Source organism: Echiichthys vipera (assembly GCF_963691815.1).
Source record: "Echiichthys vipera genome assembly, chromosome: 1".
NCBI lineage: Eukaryota > Metazoa > Chordata > Actinopteri > Perciformes > Trachinidae > Echiichthys > Echiichthys vipera.
Genome location: NC_139826.1, coordinates 35019876 through 35035672, shown reverse-complemented (window position 1 = coordinate 35035672; position 15797 = coordinate 35019876). Strand labels below are relative to the sequence as shown.

At 39.8% G+C, this 15797-nt stretch overlaps 1 protein-coding gene across 1 annotated transcript; it reads left to right on the top strand.

Moving 5' to 3' along the window:
- Positions 1–1063: 1063 nt before the first annotated feature.
- apip (APAF1 interacting protein) lies at positions 1064–14430 on the top strand. Its single transcript, XM_083918028.1, has 8 exons — positions 1064–1158; positions 4847–4957; positions 6545–6645; positions 8259–8307; positions 8427–8544; positions 9330–9465; positions 13520–13687; positions 13914–14430. Exons 2-8 carry the CDS (start codon positions 4850–4852, stop codon positions 14011–14013), a joined length of 780 nt encoding a protein of 259 aa, XP_083774154.1. The 5' UTR covers positions 1064–1158; positions 4847–4849; the 3' UTR covers positions 14014–14430.
- Positions 14431–15797: the final 1367 nt, after the last annotated feature.

The window sequence follows — 15797 nt, the reverse complement described above, 5'->3', positions numbered from 1 at the left end:
GAGATCTTTCAAATCAACAGATAGCAGGTTCAGACTAGACGCACAGGTTCTTTTGAAATAGACCTCTTTAAAATTAATGACTTGCTTTCGGTAGAATTGCACGTATGGTATTTGCGGGGGGAATTATTTGTTTGATATTATGTTATGCAATTTATGTTGGATACGATGATATTGGTGCAAACACAGATTTTTAAACTAGATTTTAAGCAAACAGCTGGCAGGGGGTGGTTTAAAAAAACAACAAAAAGAACAGCAGGCCATCAGAGCACAGGCTTGAATAGAGCTTAAATGTTGAACACTGAGGATGCGTGGACTGTGGAACATGTTTAATGACTTGGGTTCTGCTGGGGGAGAGATTTCATAAAAGACTGAAGATAAAATGTTATTATTATTATGTTATTATATTGAACTTTATAACCATTGTAGTTCAAATAAACACAGTTTAGCATCTAAGCAGATGGTGCGAACAGTAGCGTGGCACATATTTAAAGGTGAATGAATGTCCAGAATGAGCAATAGACCAGCGGGGTAGTAGGCACACACACACACACACACACACACACACACACACACACACACACACACACACACACACACACACACACACACACACACACACACACACACACACACACACACACACACACACACACACACACACACACACACACACACACACACACACACACACACACACACACACACACACACAATGTAGCCTGTATACGCATACATGCAGCAAGATGGGGGACAGCACCCTACATAGTACATAAGTATTAAAGCCTAATTGAAGGGACAGGATCTTTATTTTATGCAACATAATAAAGTACTCTAATACATTAAAAACTTTCTATTCCACTAGGGCTTTTTGTTCAACAGCTACAGTTTACTATATTAGCCTATATTATGTTTATTCTATTATTATTAGGCGCAGTATCCTATCATACAGAACCAGTAAATGATCTTAAAGATAATCCTGCGGCAAAAAATTCCTGAGAAAGACAGGTGTAGTGGACAGGGACACACCCGCCTGTATCCTGTTTGCACGTCGCACGTTGATGACGTAGCGTTAGCTCTGCACTTATATACACTGGGTAACGTTAGCCGTTTGGCTTCGTATTTATTTTAACCACCGACTGACTTCACGTCAAAAGTAAGGTAAGAAGTTATGCTCTTTATTTATGTTTGACTGGTTCCGCGAAAAGAAACTTTACAAACCAAACCAACCTTTGTCCGAAGTTGCTGTAACTGCTGCAGGTTAAAGCCACAGCTGTTAAGAGATGAGGTGCAACATTATCTCACGCTGCCTTTGTATTTATCGTCTTTAATGAGAGGTAACAACGCGGACATTTTTATGCTAAAACCGTGACAAAAGCTCCTGCACTAACGTCAACTGCGTTAGCAATACGTACTTTGAATTGTAGGCGTATGAGAGCAAAAAGAAAGCGTAAACATGCAGGCGCAGGGTAGGACACCCCTGTACCATGGTAAGTTGAACCGAAGGGAGTATGTGGGTGGTTGACATATGTGCCTGAAAAAAATATATATTTATATTATTTAAAATACCAGGCATTCAAATTATTGAGTCGATATAAAAATATATTTGGTATTTTAGAATAATAATAATAATTACTTTATTAATCCTGCAAGGGGAAATTCAATTGTTTCACTCTGTTATTATTATTATACAGGTTTCACACACATGCACAAACAGAATCTATATACATGCAATTAATGGAGACATGTCAGAGCTGCCAATAGCTCAGCGCAGTTGGGGGTTCTGTGCCTTGCTCAACAGCACCTCAGCAGTGCCCAGGAGATGATGCGGCACCTCTCCAGCCACCAGTCCATACTCCATTCATGTCCACACAGGGACTCAAACAGGCGACCCTACGGTTCCCAGCCAAGTCACCTCTGGACCGAGCTTCTGCCCCCGGTTTGTTGCATTAGTACCTAAAATTGTCATATGGTGTGACATGAAGGTTATTGTTTATAAAATGAGAATGGGGTGTACTTTGCTTATGTAACTCACTTTATCGATACTATCTTGAGATTTAGCATTTCCTTTTGCAAATGTATTACATTTAGTATTATTTTTGTAATCTCCGTGCACTGTAAGGCATCGGGCCTCGATCTGTCAATATATTTATATTAATTCTGACAAACCGTTAAAAATCTAAAGTGCATGTGACTGTAACTTCAAAAGAGACAAACATATATATATATATATATATATATATATATATATATATACACACACATCTGTGTTATCATCCTGTACTTTGAATTGAATTTCCCCATTGTGGGACAAATAAAGGAATTCTTCTTCTTCTTCTACTTGATTGAGGAGATTTGCAATTATTTTATCTTATATTTATTTAGGTTTAAACTTTGTGAAATGGGCTTTGGACAGTCACACCATGAGCATTTTTCATGTTTGGTTGGAAATTGTGAAAGGGTGCCTGAGGAAATGCATGGATGTTCAGTATATTCACGTAAAGCAGCATATTCTGAACAATATAAAACACTTTGACAAATTCAATATTTATTTATTTGTGTTTGATCACGTCTACCACCAGTACATCTGAGAATATGAGGGGAAATGCATTTGAACATTAGAAGTGAAGGACAAAAGTGAATTTAAATCTAAATTATATTATACTGTGTATATAAAATGTGTCTTGTCATGGTTCTTGCTTCAATAGCAATAACTAGAGACTTGAGTCACATATGTTTATTTTAGGGTTATTTATTTATTATTTTTAATTGAGCTAACATTTATTTATTTACATTTTTATAATCAAATTAATTTAAAAAATGTTTTCTCTATTAGTATTTTGGTCTATTAAGTCAGAAATTAGTAAAAAAATGCCTGTCGCATTTTCCTAGAGCCCAAGCTGACGGAGGTTTTTCAAACTGCTTGTTTTGTCCGACCAACAGTCAGAAAGTAAAAAGCAACTGAAAATGCTATTCTTGTTTTTCCTGTTCTAAAACTGCCAAATAAAAAGATTAAAAATGGCACAATAACATAAACATACAAAGAAATAAAGCAAAATATAATGCACATTTTTACATGTATGTATGAATTTACTGTGGAAATTTTTTAATTGAATGAAAAACATTGAAATATATGGTTTTTGTGCCTTCCTTTTTCAATAACTGAATGTTTTAATTGAAAAGAAAAAATCCAATTAAAAAAGCTTTTGTCTGACACTTTAAAAAAATTCTGCTATAATAATAATAATGCTGTCAGAACAGTGACAGTTGGAGTATCACATTACTCCTGATCCACTCGTATCCTCTAGTCTCACACTCAGCCCTTCAGGCCATGCTAGCTATTTAGCCGGCAGCTATCTATTAATATTAGCTTTTCCTTTTCCATTAAACAAGTCAATGTTTACTGTAAGCTTACACAAGCTAACTGACACTAATAAGCTGTCAACGTTTACTGAGAACCCTGCCAAGAAGAACCCTGGAGGTGTTTGTTTGTGCAACTTCCTGCAGCACAATACATCAAGTGTTTGTGTCACTGCAGCCAGCCAGCCCACAGGTAACTGTTTAAATGTCAAAGGGTGTCTGTTATGGCCATCGACTCTTGGGCCTGAGACATGTGGGATTTTTTTATACCGATATTAGGGGGAAAATTTACCCGACTACAGATATGGCGGCAGAAACAGAGCATTTTTGAGCTGGAATGTAAAAAGACCTTTTCTGTGTGGATTGTGCAACTACGACTCTGCTAAGGCCCTCAGAAGGCTGCTCTCCTAAACAAATAACGTTGTTAGATAATGTTTAACATTGTTTTACATTATACAATGTATTACATCAGGGCGCCTCACAACCAGAGGGTTCCTGGTTTGAATCTTGGCTGGGGCCCTTCTGTGTGGAGTTTGCATGTTCTCCCCGTGTCTGCGTGGGTTTTCTAACGGGTTCTCCGGTTTCCTCCCACAGTCCAAAGACATGCATATGTTAGGTTAATTGATGACTCTAAAAATTGCCCGTAGGTGTGAATGATTGTCTGTCTCTGTTCGTCTCTATGTGCCCTGCGATGGACTGGCGTCCTGTCCAGGGTGTACCCCGCCTCACGCCCGACGTCAGCTGGGATCGGCTCCAGCCCCCCGTGACCCCGACAGGGACAAGCGGTTGAAGATGAATGAATGAATGAATGAATGAATGTATTACATCGTCAACCAGCTCTAAAAATGAACACGGAGAAAATTAAGAATAAATACAAATGAAAGGATAACTAATTAAAATCAGTATTGTATGTTCAGTATCGGTCGATTGCTGGCCACACTGTGCTCCAGAAACTACGTAATGATGCCCCCCCCCCGAACTGTGATCAGAGGTCTTTTTTTCATTTTGGGAAAAAAAGAAAATGCTCCCATACACATACACACAACTAATGACAGTGCTTTTGTACTGAGGCTTGGCAGGGATACAATGCTGAAATGCAGTATTTTTTAACAATACTTGTGGTTTGATTTTAATGTGCCGTGATCAAATCAATAGCGGTATGTGAGGGTTCTTAGCAGCGCTGCCTATCTGCCCTTCCATCAAAGAAAACCGTGGCTTCTCCCTAAGTGACGTGTGGGCGTAGAGTGGAATTGGAGAGAACTGTAAACCGGTTCTCTTATCATTCCCTGTGTTATCTCGACACTATCTCATTTCAACAGGGAATCAATCAAAATAAGGAATTAAGATACCTAATGCTGTTTCATTGGGACTTATCAGCACTAAGTCTGTCTCATATGACACTAAAATCAATGTCGCTGCAACCGTTTCCCACCAATCCCCCCCTGGCATTGTGAATTGTCTCTAAGTGTGGTCACTGTTTTTCTCACAGGAGATGTCATCTTTGTGCGGTACCAGCAACAGCTGTCAAGACGCAGGTCAAGAGGCTACAGAGGAACAGGGCAAGCATGACACAGCAGATGAACACTTTGGAAATGCATTTGTAAGAAATGATGCTGTGGAAACACGCACACACACACACAAACACACACAACTATACCTAGTCTGTAAAGTGTCCTGAGATAACTTTTGTTATAATTTGGCACTATAAGTAAAATTGAATTGAATTGAACTGAGAAATAACATCTTTAATGGGTTTTTAGGGAGCTTTTTACCTTCTTTTTTTCCCCAGTAGCAATCATCGTATGCATTAATTACATTGAATAATATTAAATTAGATCATCTTTCAGCATTGTTCAAGTACTGAAAGAGTTAAACATCTGACCAGGAGTGCAAAGAGCAGGAGAAGTACAACATATTATAGTGTGGCCACTATATATGATATAGGATGCAAATAAGTTGCGATAAATGGCAATACAACATTAGTATACAGAATGAACAGCTGGAAGTATATGGATATGGTGTGTATACGCAATAGATCATACAAGATAGACAGTGGTGTAAATATTAATACATGTAGTATTGACATACATATGTGCATATATGTTAAACATAAGTGTTACTGGTGTGACAGTAGGAGTGAGTCATAGTGCAAATGTTCAGTTAGTTTAGTTCACTTCAGTTTAGGGGGGGTTATCCCTGTGGTGACAGCTGAAGGGAGGACGCTGTACCTGAGCCTGTTGGTCCAGGAACTGAGAGTCCCGTAGACCCTCCCAGAGGGGAGGAGGGCAAACAGTCTGTGACGGTGAGCGATGTCCCTGACAGAGCTGTGTGTCCTCTGCAGACGTGGCTTATGTTGGGCACATTGGTGATTGTTGCAGCAGTAGAAGTTCACTAGAATGTGAGGAGACCGATTTATTTTTCATTTTAAGTATATAGCTGGTGTTTTTATGTATTTTTCTTATTGTATGCAAAGTACAAAACAAACAACTTTCTGACTTCCTGGCGCAAAGCCTTGAGTCCACTGGTTAAGTGTTGTTTTAGTGACTCTTTTCAGCTGTGGATTAATACAAATATGGTCCTCTAATAAGCATTTATGGAAGGAAGGTTGTGTATGTGGAGACAAAACTACAGTGTGTGTGTTTGTGTGTTTGTGTGTTCATGCTAATTAACCTTCTGAACTGTTTCTGGAGGGTTTTTTGCTTCTGTCACATTTTTACTCATTGTGCGCTCATATTTCACTGCAATATAAAGTCCTGCGTCTCTATGGAAACGGAACAATTACAGCTAGTAGGGAGAAATAAGGAACAGTCACCAAGTACAACAATGGAGCTCTATGACAAAAGAAGAATCTGACTCTGCCTATAAAGGCAATACTTCTCAGTAGGATACATTTATCGCTGGTTTTTAAATTTTCCTGGAATTTGTCGGCAATTAGAAACATTCAGAATATCACCAAACTTTTCCTTAAATTCACTGTTTGCATATATTATCACTGCTGTTAAACCATTGGTTGTACTGATTAACAGTTGGCTATGACACAGCTATGCTTCAGCAATATCAACATTAAACACGGTAACATTTCACCATGTACATTACTAGTTTCATGACTTTTATTCACACTGATGCATGTTAAGATTGTCAAACATGGGCCGTTATAACCTGGTTGACAGCTCTGTGTCTGTTACAGGAGGAGGAGCACCCTTGTGTACTCATCCCCGAGTTATGCCGACTCTTCTATCAGCTGGGATGGGTGACGGGGACAGGTGGCGGGATCAGTCTGAGACGAGGGTGCGTATGTAGATTGTTTCTTGAGGAACGTTGTGAAGGATCAGAGATGACACCTTTTCTGTTGGCATGTGTTTGATAATTATGCCGTGAAACATTTGTATTCTGACAAAAGTGCAGCGACGCTGGTGTGAGGTCAGTTACATCAGTTTCGACAACGTGCGCAAGTCTGAGGGGGCAGAAGGCCACAGTTTTTTTTTTTTTTACCATAATGAAACAGAATTCAAACTGAAGGCTCTGACAGGTTATTACAAACATCTTTGAACTGTGTTGTTTAGGATGGCAGCTACAAAGGAAGCGCCAACCATCAGTAAATCCCTGTCTGAAATGGGGAATGGCAGACGTTTATTTAAGCCAACAGGGGAACTGGATGAAACCAAATTGGATTTACTGACTGCTGACTTATACGCCGCTATTTCGTTCAAATAGGAAAACATTGCAACTTTTTAAAAATGATTGACAGGGTAATTTTCTTTCATCTTGTTGGATCATTACACCCTTAATATTTTGATAGAAAATAAGCAGTTCTAAAATCCCCTGCAACACTTCAGATTTCCAGAATATCATTCATCAAAATGGCTGTTTTGGAGTGATTTCCCAGTCTGTCTATTAAATCAGAACTGTCACGATGTGTCCACATTGTGGCTGTTTGTACACTGTTTATGTAGTGGTGCTTTAATTGTTCAGCTCACATGCTTTCTAAATAGACAGTAGTGCTGTCATTTTGTCAGTATTCTAATTAGTATATTTTTATTGTCTGTGGGTGCAGTTCCCAGTTTTAAGTTTTTGATGCTTTTTTTTTTTGCAAAGTTGCTTTGGTTTGACTCGGAGCCTGAGGCAGCCTCACCAAGCCTTAAAAACAAAAAATCAATAGGCTGCTCCTTTATCTGCCGTGCTGTTGCAAGATAAAGAAGAGTACGACAGCTTCACCCTCTACATTCTATGGGAAAATACTACAGCTCTCAATATTTAGGCAAAAAGTATGACCATGAAAGATTTTGGGATAAAAACTGAGGCTGTATGTTTAACACTAAAAATCAGTTGATTTCCAAACTCTGTATCTTGTGTTTTTGTTTTTTTTTGGTCTTTTTGCCCAGAAAAACATTTTCCAAACAAACAAGGTACATTTTTTTTTTGGTTAGAAAAATTGTGACACTTCTGGTAGTCATTAAAATGTATTATTTATAATCCGGTTCAAAGGCCCTTCCAAGTAAATGGAACAATGGAAATTGGAACAATTAAAAGAAATGGAACAAAGAAACTATATTTTAGATTAAAAGAAAAAAAGATCTTAGCATTTTAACACTAACTGCAGAAAGTCTATGGAAAACTGTGTCAGAAGTGTTAGTTGCTTGTCAGGGAAATGGGTTCTTTATGGATGGCTGGTAAAGCGTAAGCGGGAGTTTCTATAAGATTTTGTAGTGGCCCAATAGTTTCATCCCCTTACATAACACCATAAAACACAAGATAACTTTAAGAGAGTCCCATCATTTGGTATATGGCTCAAGGCCCTGATGTTCCATTGTGCTATGACAAACTAATGACATTACTACTTTACTGCCCTTGTCCTTTTCCTTGATAATACATAACATGCTGTTTTTTTGTATAACTTACAGAGAGCAAATCTACATTGCACCATCGGGTGTCCAGAAAGAGAGAATACAGGTAAGCAGGAGGTTCTTACCACAGTGCAAAACATTGTTGTGCTCCCTACAAATAATCTGAACCCTGACTGAGAAGTATTTGATAAGGATCTGTATGTTAATACTTTTTGTGCTACGCAGCCAGAAGACATGTTTGTGTGTGATGTGGAGGAGAAGGATATCAGCTGTCCACCGGCCTGGAAGAAGTTAAAAAAGAGCCAGTGTACACCGCTTTTTATGAATGCCTATACTATGAGAGGTGAGTCACATACACATACCACGTTGTTGGTGATAAAGGGCAGTGACATACCGTCTGTCTCTCCAACCCATGATTTACCAAAGCACAAAGTATGACATGCGAAAAGGTTTAAATACATGTTTCCAATTTAAAATGCCGATTGTAAAACAACTGGATGCATGTTCCTGAATTCAGTGACTATGTTCACTTAAAGTTGCGCACACTTGTGCCATTAGAAATGATGTAACAAATTGCCCAATCCTTCTTTCTTTAACAACTACATTTTACACACATTGTATTATATATAAACATGTGGTTTGTACAACTGTTTTCCTTGGATAAGTTTACTCTGACATAAGGCTGAGACAAGTGACAGATTATTTTCTACAAAATAAAGGTCTTCCGTGTGGTAGTTGTACTTTTAGATAAAACTGCAGAGAATATATCATTTTATAAAGAAGCAGAGAAGATGCCACTCATAACATAGAGTTGTTTAATATAGTCACTGTAATAAAAAGGTCAATATTTTAACGACATACGACCAAAAAGTTATGATTCTTGTATCAATTTTTCATCTCCTATCACGAGAAACCAGGTGACAGTTTCACATCCTTCACAGATGACGCTTCCAAAACTAGGAAGAATATTACTCATAACATTTAAACTATACCAAAGAATGTGACCTTGATGTCTCATCTGCGAGGGGTTGCATGCTTTCTCTTGCCTCTTTATAAATTTTTTTACAGTCATCTGAAAAAGACAATACCGGCCATATCTAAATTTCCTTTTCCTTTACCAAAATGCAGGCGCACAGGCAGTAATACACACCCACTCCAAGGCTGCTGTCATGGCAACACTGCTGTATCCTGGCAAAGAGTTCAGGATAACGCACCAGGAGATGATCAAGGGGATTCGTAAGGGCACCTCAGGCACTAACTATCGGTATGTAATCAAGCAGCAAGGATGAGTCCAAAGGAAGTCCAAATAGTTTCCAACCATTTCCATTTTTCAGTCAGGTGAAGGTTTATACAGTGTCTTGGAAGTCAAAGCTGTAAACGTGTTGCCTTTTAAGCAAAATTCTCCATTTTGAATGAAAAGGGAGACCGAGGACGGCACAGTAGCATGGACAGCGAAGTAGAGCTGGTAGTCAGAAGTAAGCAGCCGTGAGAAGCTTCCACCAGACTCTCTTGCTGTTTTTCCATGCACATGGGCTGGCTTGGTGTGATTCCGCCGCCAGCACGGCAGGGATTTGCATAATCAAGCGAAATCATAAAATGTTGGGCTCTTCATCAGGAGTAACTTAACACGACTCCTACAGCTGAAAGCGAACAGTAAAATAAAGCAGATATCGGAAAGTTCAAACGAGGACAAACTAAACTTCAGACCACAGAGATTCAGAGCTGAGGCTTTAAAAACATCTTTCTGTCTTCTCCCCCGCTGAACAGACATGAGTTGAGTCTCGCAACACAGCGTGTTTGGGGGAGAAAGGTCCAGTTCGGTGCGCTAAAACTGGTAATGGAAACGCAAATCAGTGTGGCCAAAAGTGTCAACGTGTAGTCTTTGTTTCTCCACTGGATAGACAGAGTCTGGTGGAACTTTAGCAGACACTAGAAGCACATTTATGGCCCTCTGAGGGAGTCACTGTGTGGGTGCAGGTGGTGTACCTGCTCTAGTGGATCTACTAGTAAAGGCTTTTAAGTGTGTATGCCTGTGGGAGAGAGTCAGTGCAGCCGCAGCCGTGCTGTTTATCCCAGTTAGCATTACTGTTCGTCAGGCCCTAAATTTCTTTTAAGCCCTGAATATAGCACAGTTATATGTGGGCCCGTGTATTGTATTTACAGCCACTGAGGAGGAATAAATCTCGTTAATGTACAATGTAATTTTTCTGCTGGCACTTATGGCTCACTAGTGCTAATGCAATCAGCAGGTATGTGTGAGAGGCACAGACCGGGGCTTTGTTTATCCAGTGTTCTGTTTTGTGTCAGGTCAGACCTCAGAGTCTTGCCTATTTTGTGACGGTTAGGGAGGGGCGAGAATTAGTCTGAACCAAACTTCTAAATCCAAGCAGAAAAACTAGTTTTGAGCAAGAAGAAGAGGTTGTTTTCTTTTTCACTCATGATTTTGTCGGGGAAAATCATCTGCATTAACATGATAGCCAACAAGAATCTGAGATTGTGTGTACTGTAAAAAAGAAAAGAAAATGAAGAGCAACCACACATTTATTTAACTGCTTTGTTGTTTGTAGACACACCATAACCTTTTATACAGAGGGGAATTGTAGGGCAGCAGTTTGAGAACAAAGTAGGCAGGAGTGCAAATATAGAGCGTGAATATGAACAAAGGTTGTCACGGCAGATTGGTGTTTTCTGGAATCAGTCTTGGGGCGGAGGGATGTGCGGGCTCAGCCCTAGGTGGCCTGGGATTGAACTTTGTAATGCTGTATCACTTCCCGAAGCCTCCTCGTCAGCCATTCTATTTTTAAAAATCTAATATTAAAATCAAATCACTATGCAACAAAAAAAAATTGCTCAACTCACTTAAAGTTTAATGCAAATTAAGGGCCTCTCAGGACTATCAAGTAACGCTCCGATATGTCACAACCCCTGTTTTTAAGCACTGGTCGGATAATGGTTTATCTACTATCAGGGATCTCTACAGTGATAATCATTTTCCTTCGTTTGCTCAGCTTCAGACGAAGTTCAGTCTTCCCTCTTGTACATTTTTTCATTGTTTGCAAATGACTTAACTTAGTTAAGCAGCCATCCCTCACCTTGACATGATCCCGGTACAACTTTGTCTTTTATAACATTTTGACTGAATATCCGACCTCCAAACCTCTGATCTATCAGTTTGTTTAACTCTTATCTATGGCAACCCCTTCTCTCCATATTAAAGGAGTGAGGATCAAGGACACTGGTGAAGTAATCTCTGATGAGCTACGGGGGAAAGTGCTGAATAGGATAAAAGTATGCCCTATTAATGCCAGACTTCACCTCATTCAGTTTGAAGTCATTTACCAGTTGCACTTTTGCCAGATAAATGTAAGTCAGCCGAAGGAACCCTTCTGCAACTTTTCTGGTCCTGCTCTAAGCTCACAAGTTTTTGGGTTGATATTGTTCATTTGTACAGTGTCGTGTGTGTATATAAGAGACAACTGACTCCTGACTGTCTCTTGGTGATACTGAGCTGCTCCAACAACCCTGTGGCTCTCCCCTCTGCTTTACAACAAGCTCTCATATTTGGTAAGGTCACTGCAAAACTGGTTAATTTAAGAGAATGCAAGTCAACTTCTCCTCCCTGCGTCAAAAAGTGGCTAAAATATATGGTTTCTTGTTTACACCTTGAAGAAATCCGTGTTTCTCTGTCTAACACCAATGCTCAGTAAGAAGATTTTGGGCCCTTTCATAGAACGCATCAGGAGGGAGAGACCACAAACTGGGACCTGATTTATTTTTTATCCTTTTACTTATTTATTTTTGAGTCTGCCTGTGATTCATTGTACTGTGCTTTTTTTGCATCCACACCCTATGACTTTGCTATCCCAATTGCTTCAGGCCTGCCTTGACACCCCATTATCAGTAGGGTGAAAAAAATCAAATGTAAACAGTCATGAATAAGGGCCGTGAAAGAAACAGGTTCACAGCAAGATGCTAATCCAACATATACAATGTCGGTAAGGAGTAACAAAAGGGCCGCAGCATGTGTGAAGTGGCACATAGCAATGTTTGTATAATAATAAATCTCCACGAACGCTTTGAATTACCATAGACACATACCTTTTACTGTTGTCCATGGCCATTTATTTATAATTGCACATATTGACCCATGGTGAGTTGTTAAGTTTGATTAACACAGGAAGAAAGCATTTCCTGTGGCGCATCGTGGTGGTATCAGTTTACTGCTGGAGGGGCTCCTGTATGTGTTTGTTTGTGTGTGTGTGACCATCATCAAGAGGGTGAGAGTCAGTGCCACGCACACGCAGCCCTGCAGAAAGACAAGTGTCAGCACAATGGCAGAGGATGACACACGGTAACAAACTGAATGAACAGTGATTGTTTTTCAACATAATTTGCACAAAATTGTCCCGAACTACTGTGTGGCTCATCTGCCAAGGAGTAACACAATTAATGAAAACTTTCTGTCTTACCAAGAATAATAGGTCAAGGTGGAGTTGTGGCATAGCGGTAGAATGTTCCAGCATCACCTGGTATTGAAATCAACATGTTTAGCTCAAGGTCTTCATCAGGGTTTGAATAAAAACATCACCGTGGTAGATCAAATCAAATCACGAGTGAAATTTCATAATCCAGCACAGATGGCTTTCTTGGCCACGATCTCTTTGTTCATAAATGTGTCCTGTCTTGCCTCACTTTTCTCTATAGTCCTGATGCAAATCACAGGCTGAAACATGTGGGTCCCTACCCCAGAGTTGTTTCATACATCACAGGCATTGTTGCTTTGTTTTCCGTACCTGGGAAAAGCGAGGTAGAAGTAACATTTACCGTTTGCTTGTTGCGTATCTAAGCAGCTGGAGGAAAAAAAAGGTCCAGATGCTTTTTCTTTGGTTTGATCTGGAAAAGAAGGCAGGAACCTATTAGATTATGACAGCAACAAGTCATTTTATTAATAAATCGGTCAGTTTATAAAATGGTTAAAACGGCCCAGCTTCAACTTGCTCGCTTTGTTTGAAAAGACACAAACCAAAAATCCAAAGATCTCCAACTCTGTGATATACACACTGGAGTTAGGATTTCTCTTTTTATATTTTTACTTGACAAACTACCTTCCACCAATTTCAGGACTGTGCCTGTTTGAATCTCTTTGATTTGATTGCCCCACAATCAGAGAGACTGCCCAGCCGACGGTGGTGTTAATCTTTGAGGACACACACACACACACACACACACAGGGAGCCTCTGCCTGAAAAGTAAACGCCTCAAGAAGTTATCAGCCTGGGTGTAATTTGTGTGTTTTTTTTTATCCTGCATATACACAGGTACGATGAAAGCCTGGTCGTGCCTATTGTTGAAAATACACCAGAGGAGAAGGACTTGAAAGACCGGATGGCTCGGGCAATGGAAGAATACCCCAACTCATGTGCTGTCCTCGTCCGCCGACACGGTGTCTATGTCTGGGGCGAGACGTGGGAAAAAGCGAAGACTATGTGAGCATTTACCTCGCAGCACTTTTAACCTCATTAATCTCGTTATATATTAATATAATTATTTGTACCGAGGGCATGTTAAGGTTATAGTTTATTATAGTATCTCCATTAGCTGTGCCCTCACGCTGCTCTTCCTGCAGCTCACCGTGTATAGCAGAGAAAACAGATTCAAATTTCCTATGTTGTATTTTTACCATCATATACTCAATACTACTGCATTTTTTAGGTGTGAATGCTATGACTACCTGTTTGACATCGCCGTCCAGATGAAGCAGTATGGACTGGACCCTTCAGCCCTCCCAACGGAAGAAAAAGGAATAGTTTGACACTCATTTTTGCTTTTTAAAAAGACACATTTGTTGCAAGGTCAGTGGTGTTCAATCACAGGAGCAAATTGTAATCATTTGCCTTTCATGCCAGCCTGCTTCAAATTTGATGAAATCTTATGGTAGGGGCAGATCCAAGGAGATTGAATGCCTGTTATCCGGAATCACCTGGAGGTATGCTGCAAAGCACTATGGGACAGCTCATGAATGAGTAACTGATAAAGGTCCTCGGTTTCAAATGCGGTCCTATTCAAGTTTGACTGCACTGGAGTCATGGTCTTGGTGTGTGTGTCAGGCATGAGCGAACAACACTGTGCATCTCAATTGATCCACAATGGTGATTAACTGCCTTTGCTTCAATCAATAAAAACTGAGTGAATGTATGTTGTGAGTCAGAAATGATTTGAGATCTCCATGGTAATGTTTTGGTATGTAAAAAACATTTCCATTTTGAAAACCATGACATTTTCCTTTGTTGTTTAAGCTACAAATATTTTTATAGCCATATTTCATTTTCAAACCTATAATACACAAATACCATGTTTGACATGTCATAAACACTGTATACAAACAAATGACTGTGGTCATCTTGTCAAATGTGTCTCCACCACCGTTATTAGCAGGCAATTGCACCGGGTGCAGGGATCACATTGCCTGTAGATCCTTGCACAGCATGCCTCTAGTCATCTGCATACTCATCTCTCATGAAAGCCAGAGTTGTTGTTCTGTTAACAAGCTCCCTCTGCTGCTGCCACCATCCCTTGCTTCCACCGCTGTACTCTCTCAAAACAGAGTGCTGCTGTCAAACATGCTGCAGGCTTATTTGAATGCACAGAAACCTTCCCACAAATATTTTGTCTTCTTTTTTCCTCTCTCTCTCTCTCTCTCTCTCTCACTCTCATGCTGCGCCAACACTGCCAAGATCCCCCATCCTCTGATTAATGAAGAATTCTGGTAAACCCATTTGCAAAAGACATTTCACCAGCCAATAACATAAAAATGGCATTGTGAAGCTCCCGATGCAAGTCTCCCCTCTTGAAAAGATAAAAAAAATTAGTTTAGATTGTTAGATTGTTGCTGTTCAGTGATTTTCTGACAAACGATCTGGAAAAAGCTGATAAATGACAATGTCTTAAAGACAGACTATGCCCCAGCACCCGAAACCAAATACTGTGTGTATTATGTCTTCCAATATTCATGCCGTTGTGCATTTATAATAATATTTATTACACATTAATAATTGAATATAAAGCCAAAGAAGACTCACATAATATGGGGGTTCAGGTTCAGGAGGGCTCTTTAGTAAGTTGTCATACTGGGCACAGACGTCTCCCCACAAATACCAAAAAAGAGCTCAGAGCTAAAGTTGGTAACTAAGCAAGTACAGAATTACAGAACTATCAGCAACATGTTCTTAAAGGGGCTGTTCGCAAAGTTCAGAACATTACTATCGCAGCAAACAAATATTTGCTATGTAAAGATGGCGACCTGAGCAGGGACTGAAGTCACTCTCCCCCTGTGTCTGTCGTAATCTGAGTTTCTCTGTTGGTTGTGATAGACAGCCTTATTTCACGTATTACCATGCCCCCCCCCCAGTAATTCTGATTAGGGCACCTTTAAGGAGAAGAATGAAAGAAGAAGAATTCCTTTTTATTTATTAAATTCAATATATATATTATTATTATACAGGTTACACGCGCGCGCACGCGCACACACACACACACACACACACACACACACACACACACACACACACACACACACACACACACACACAGGCCCGA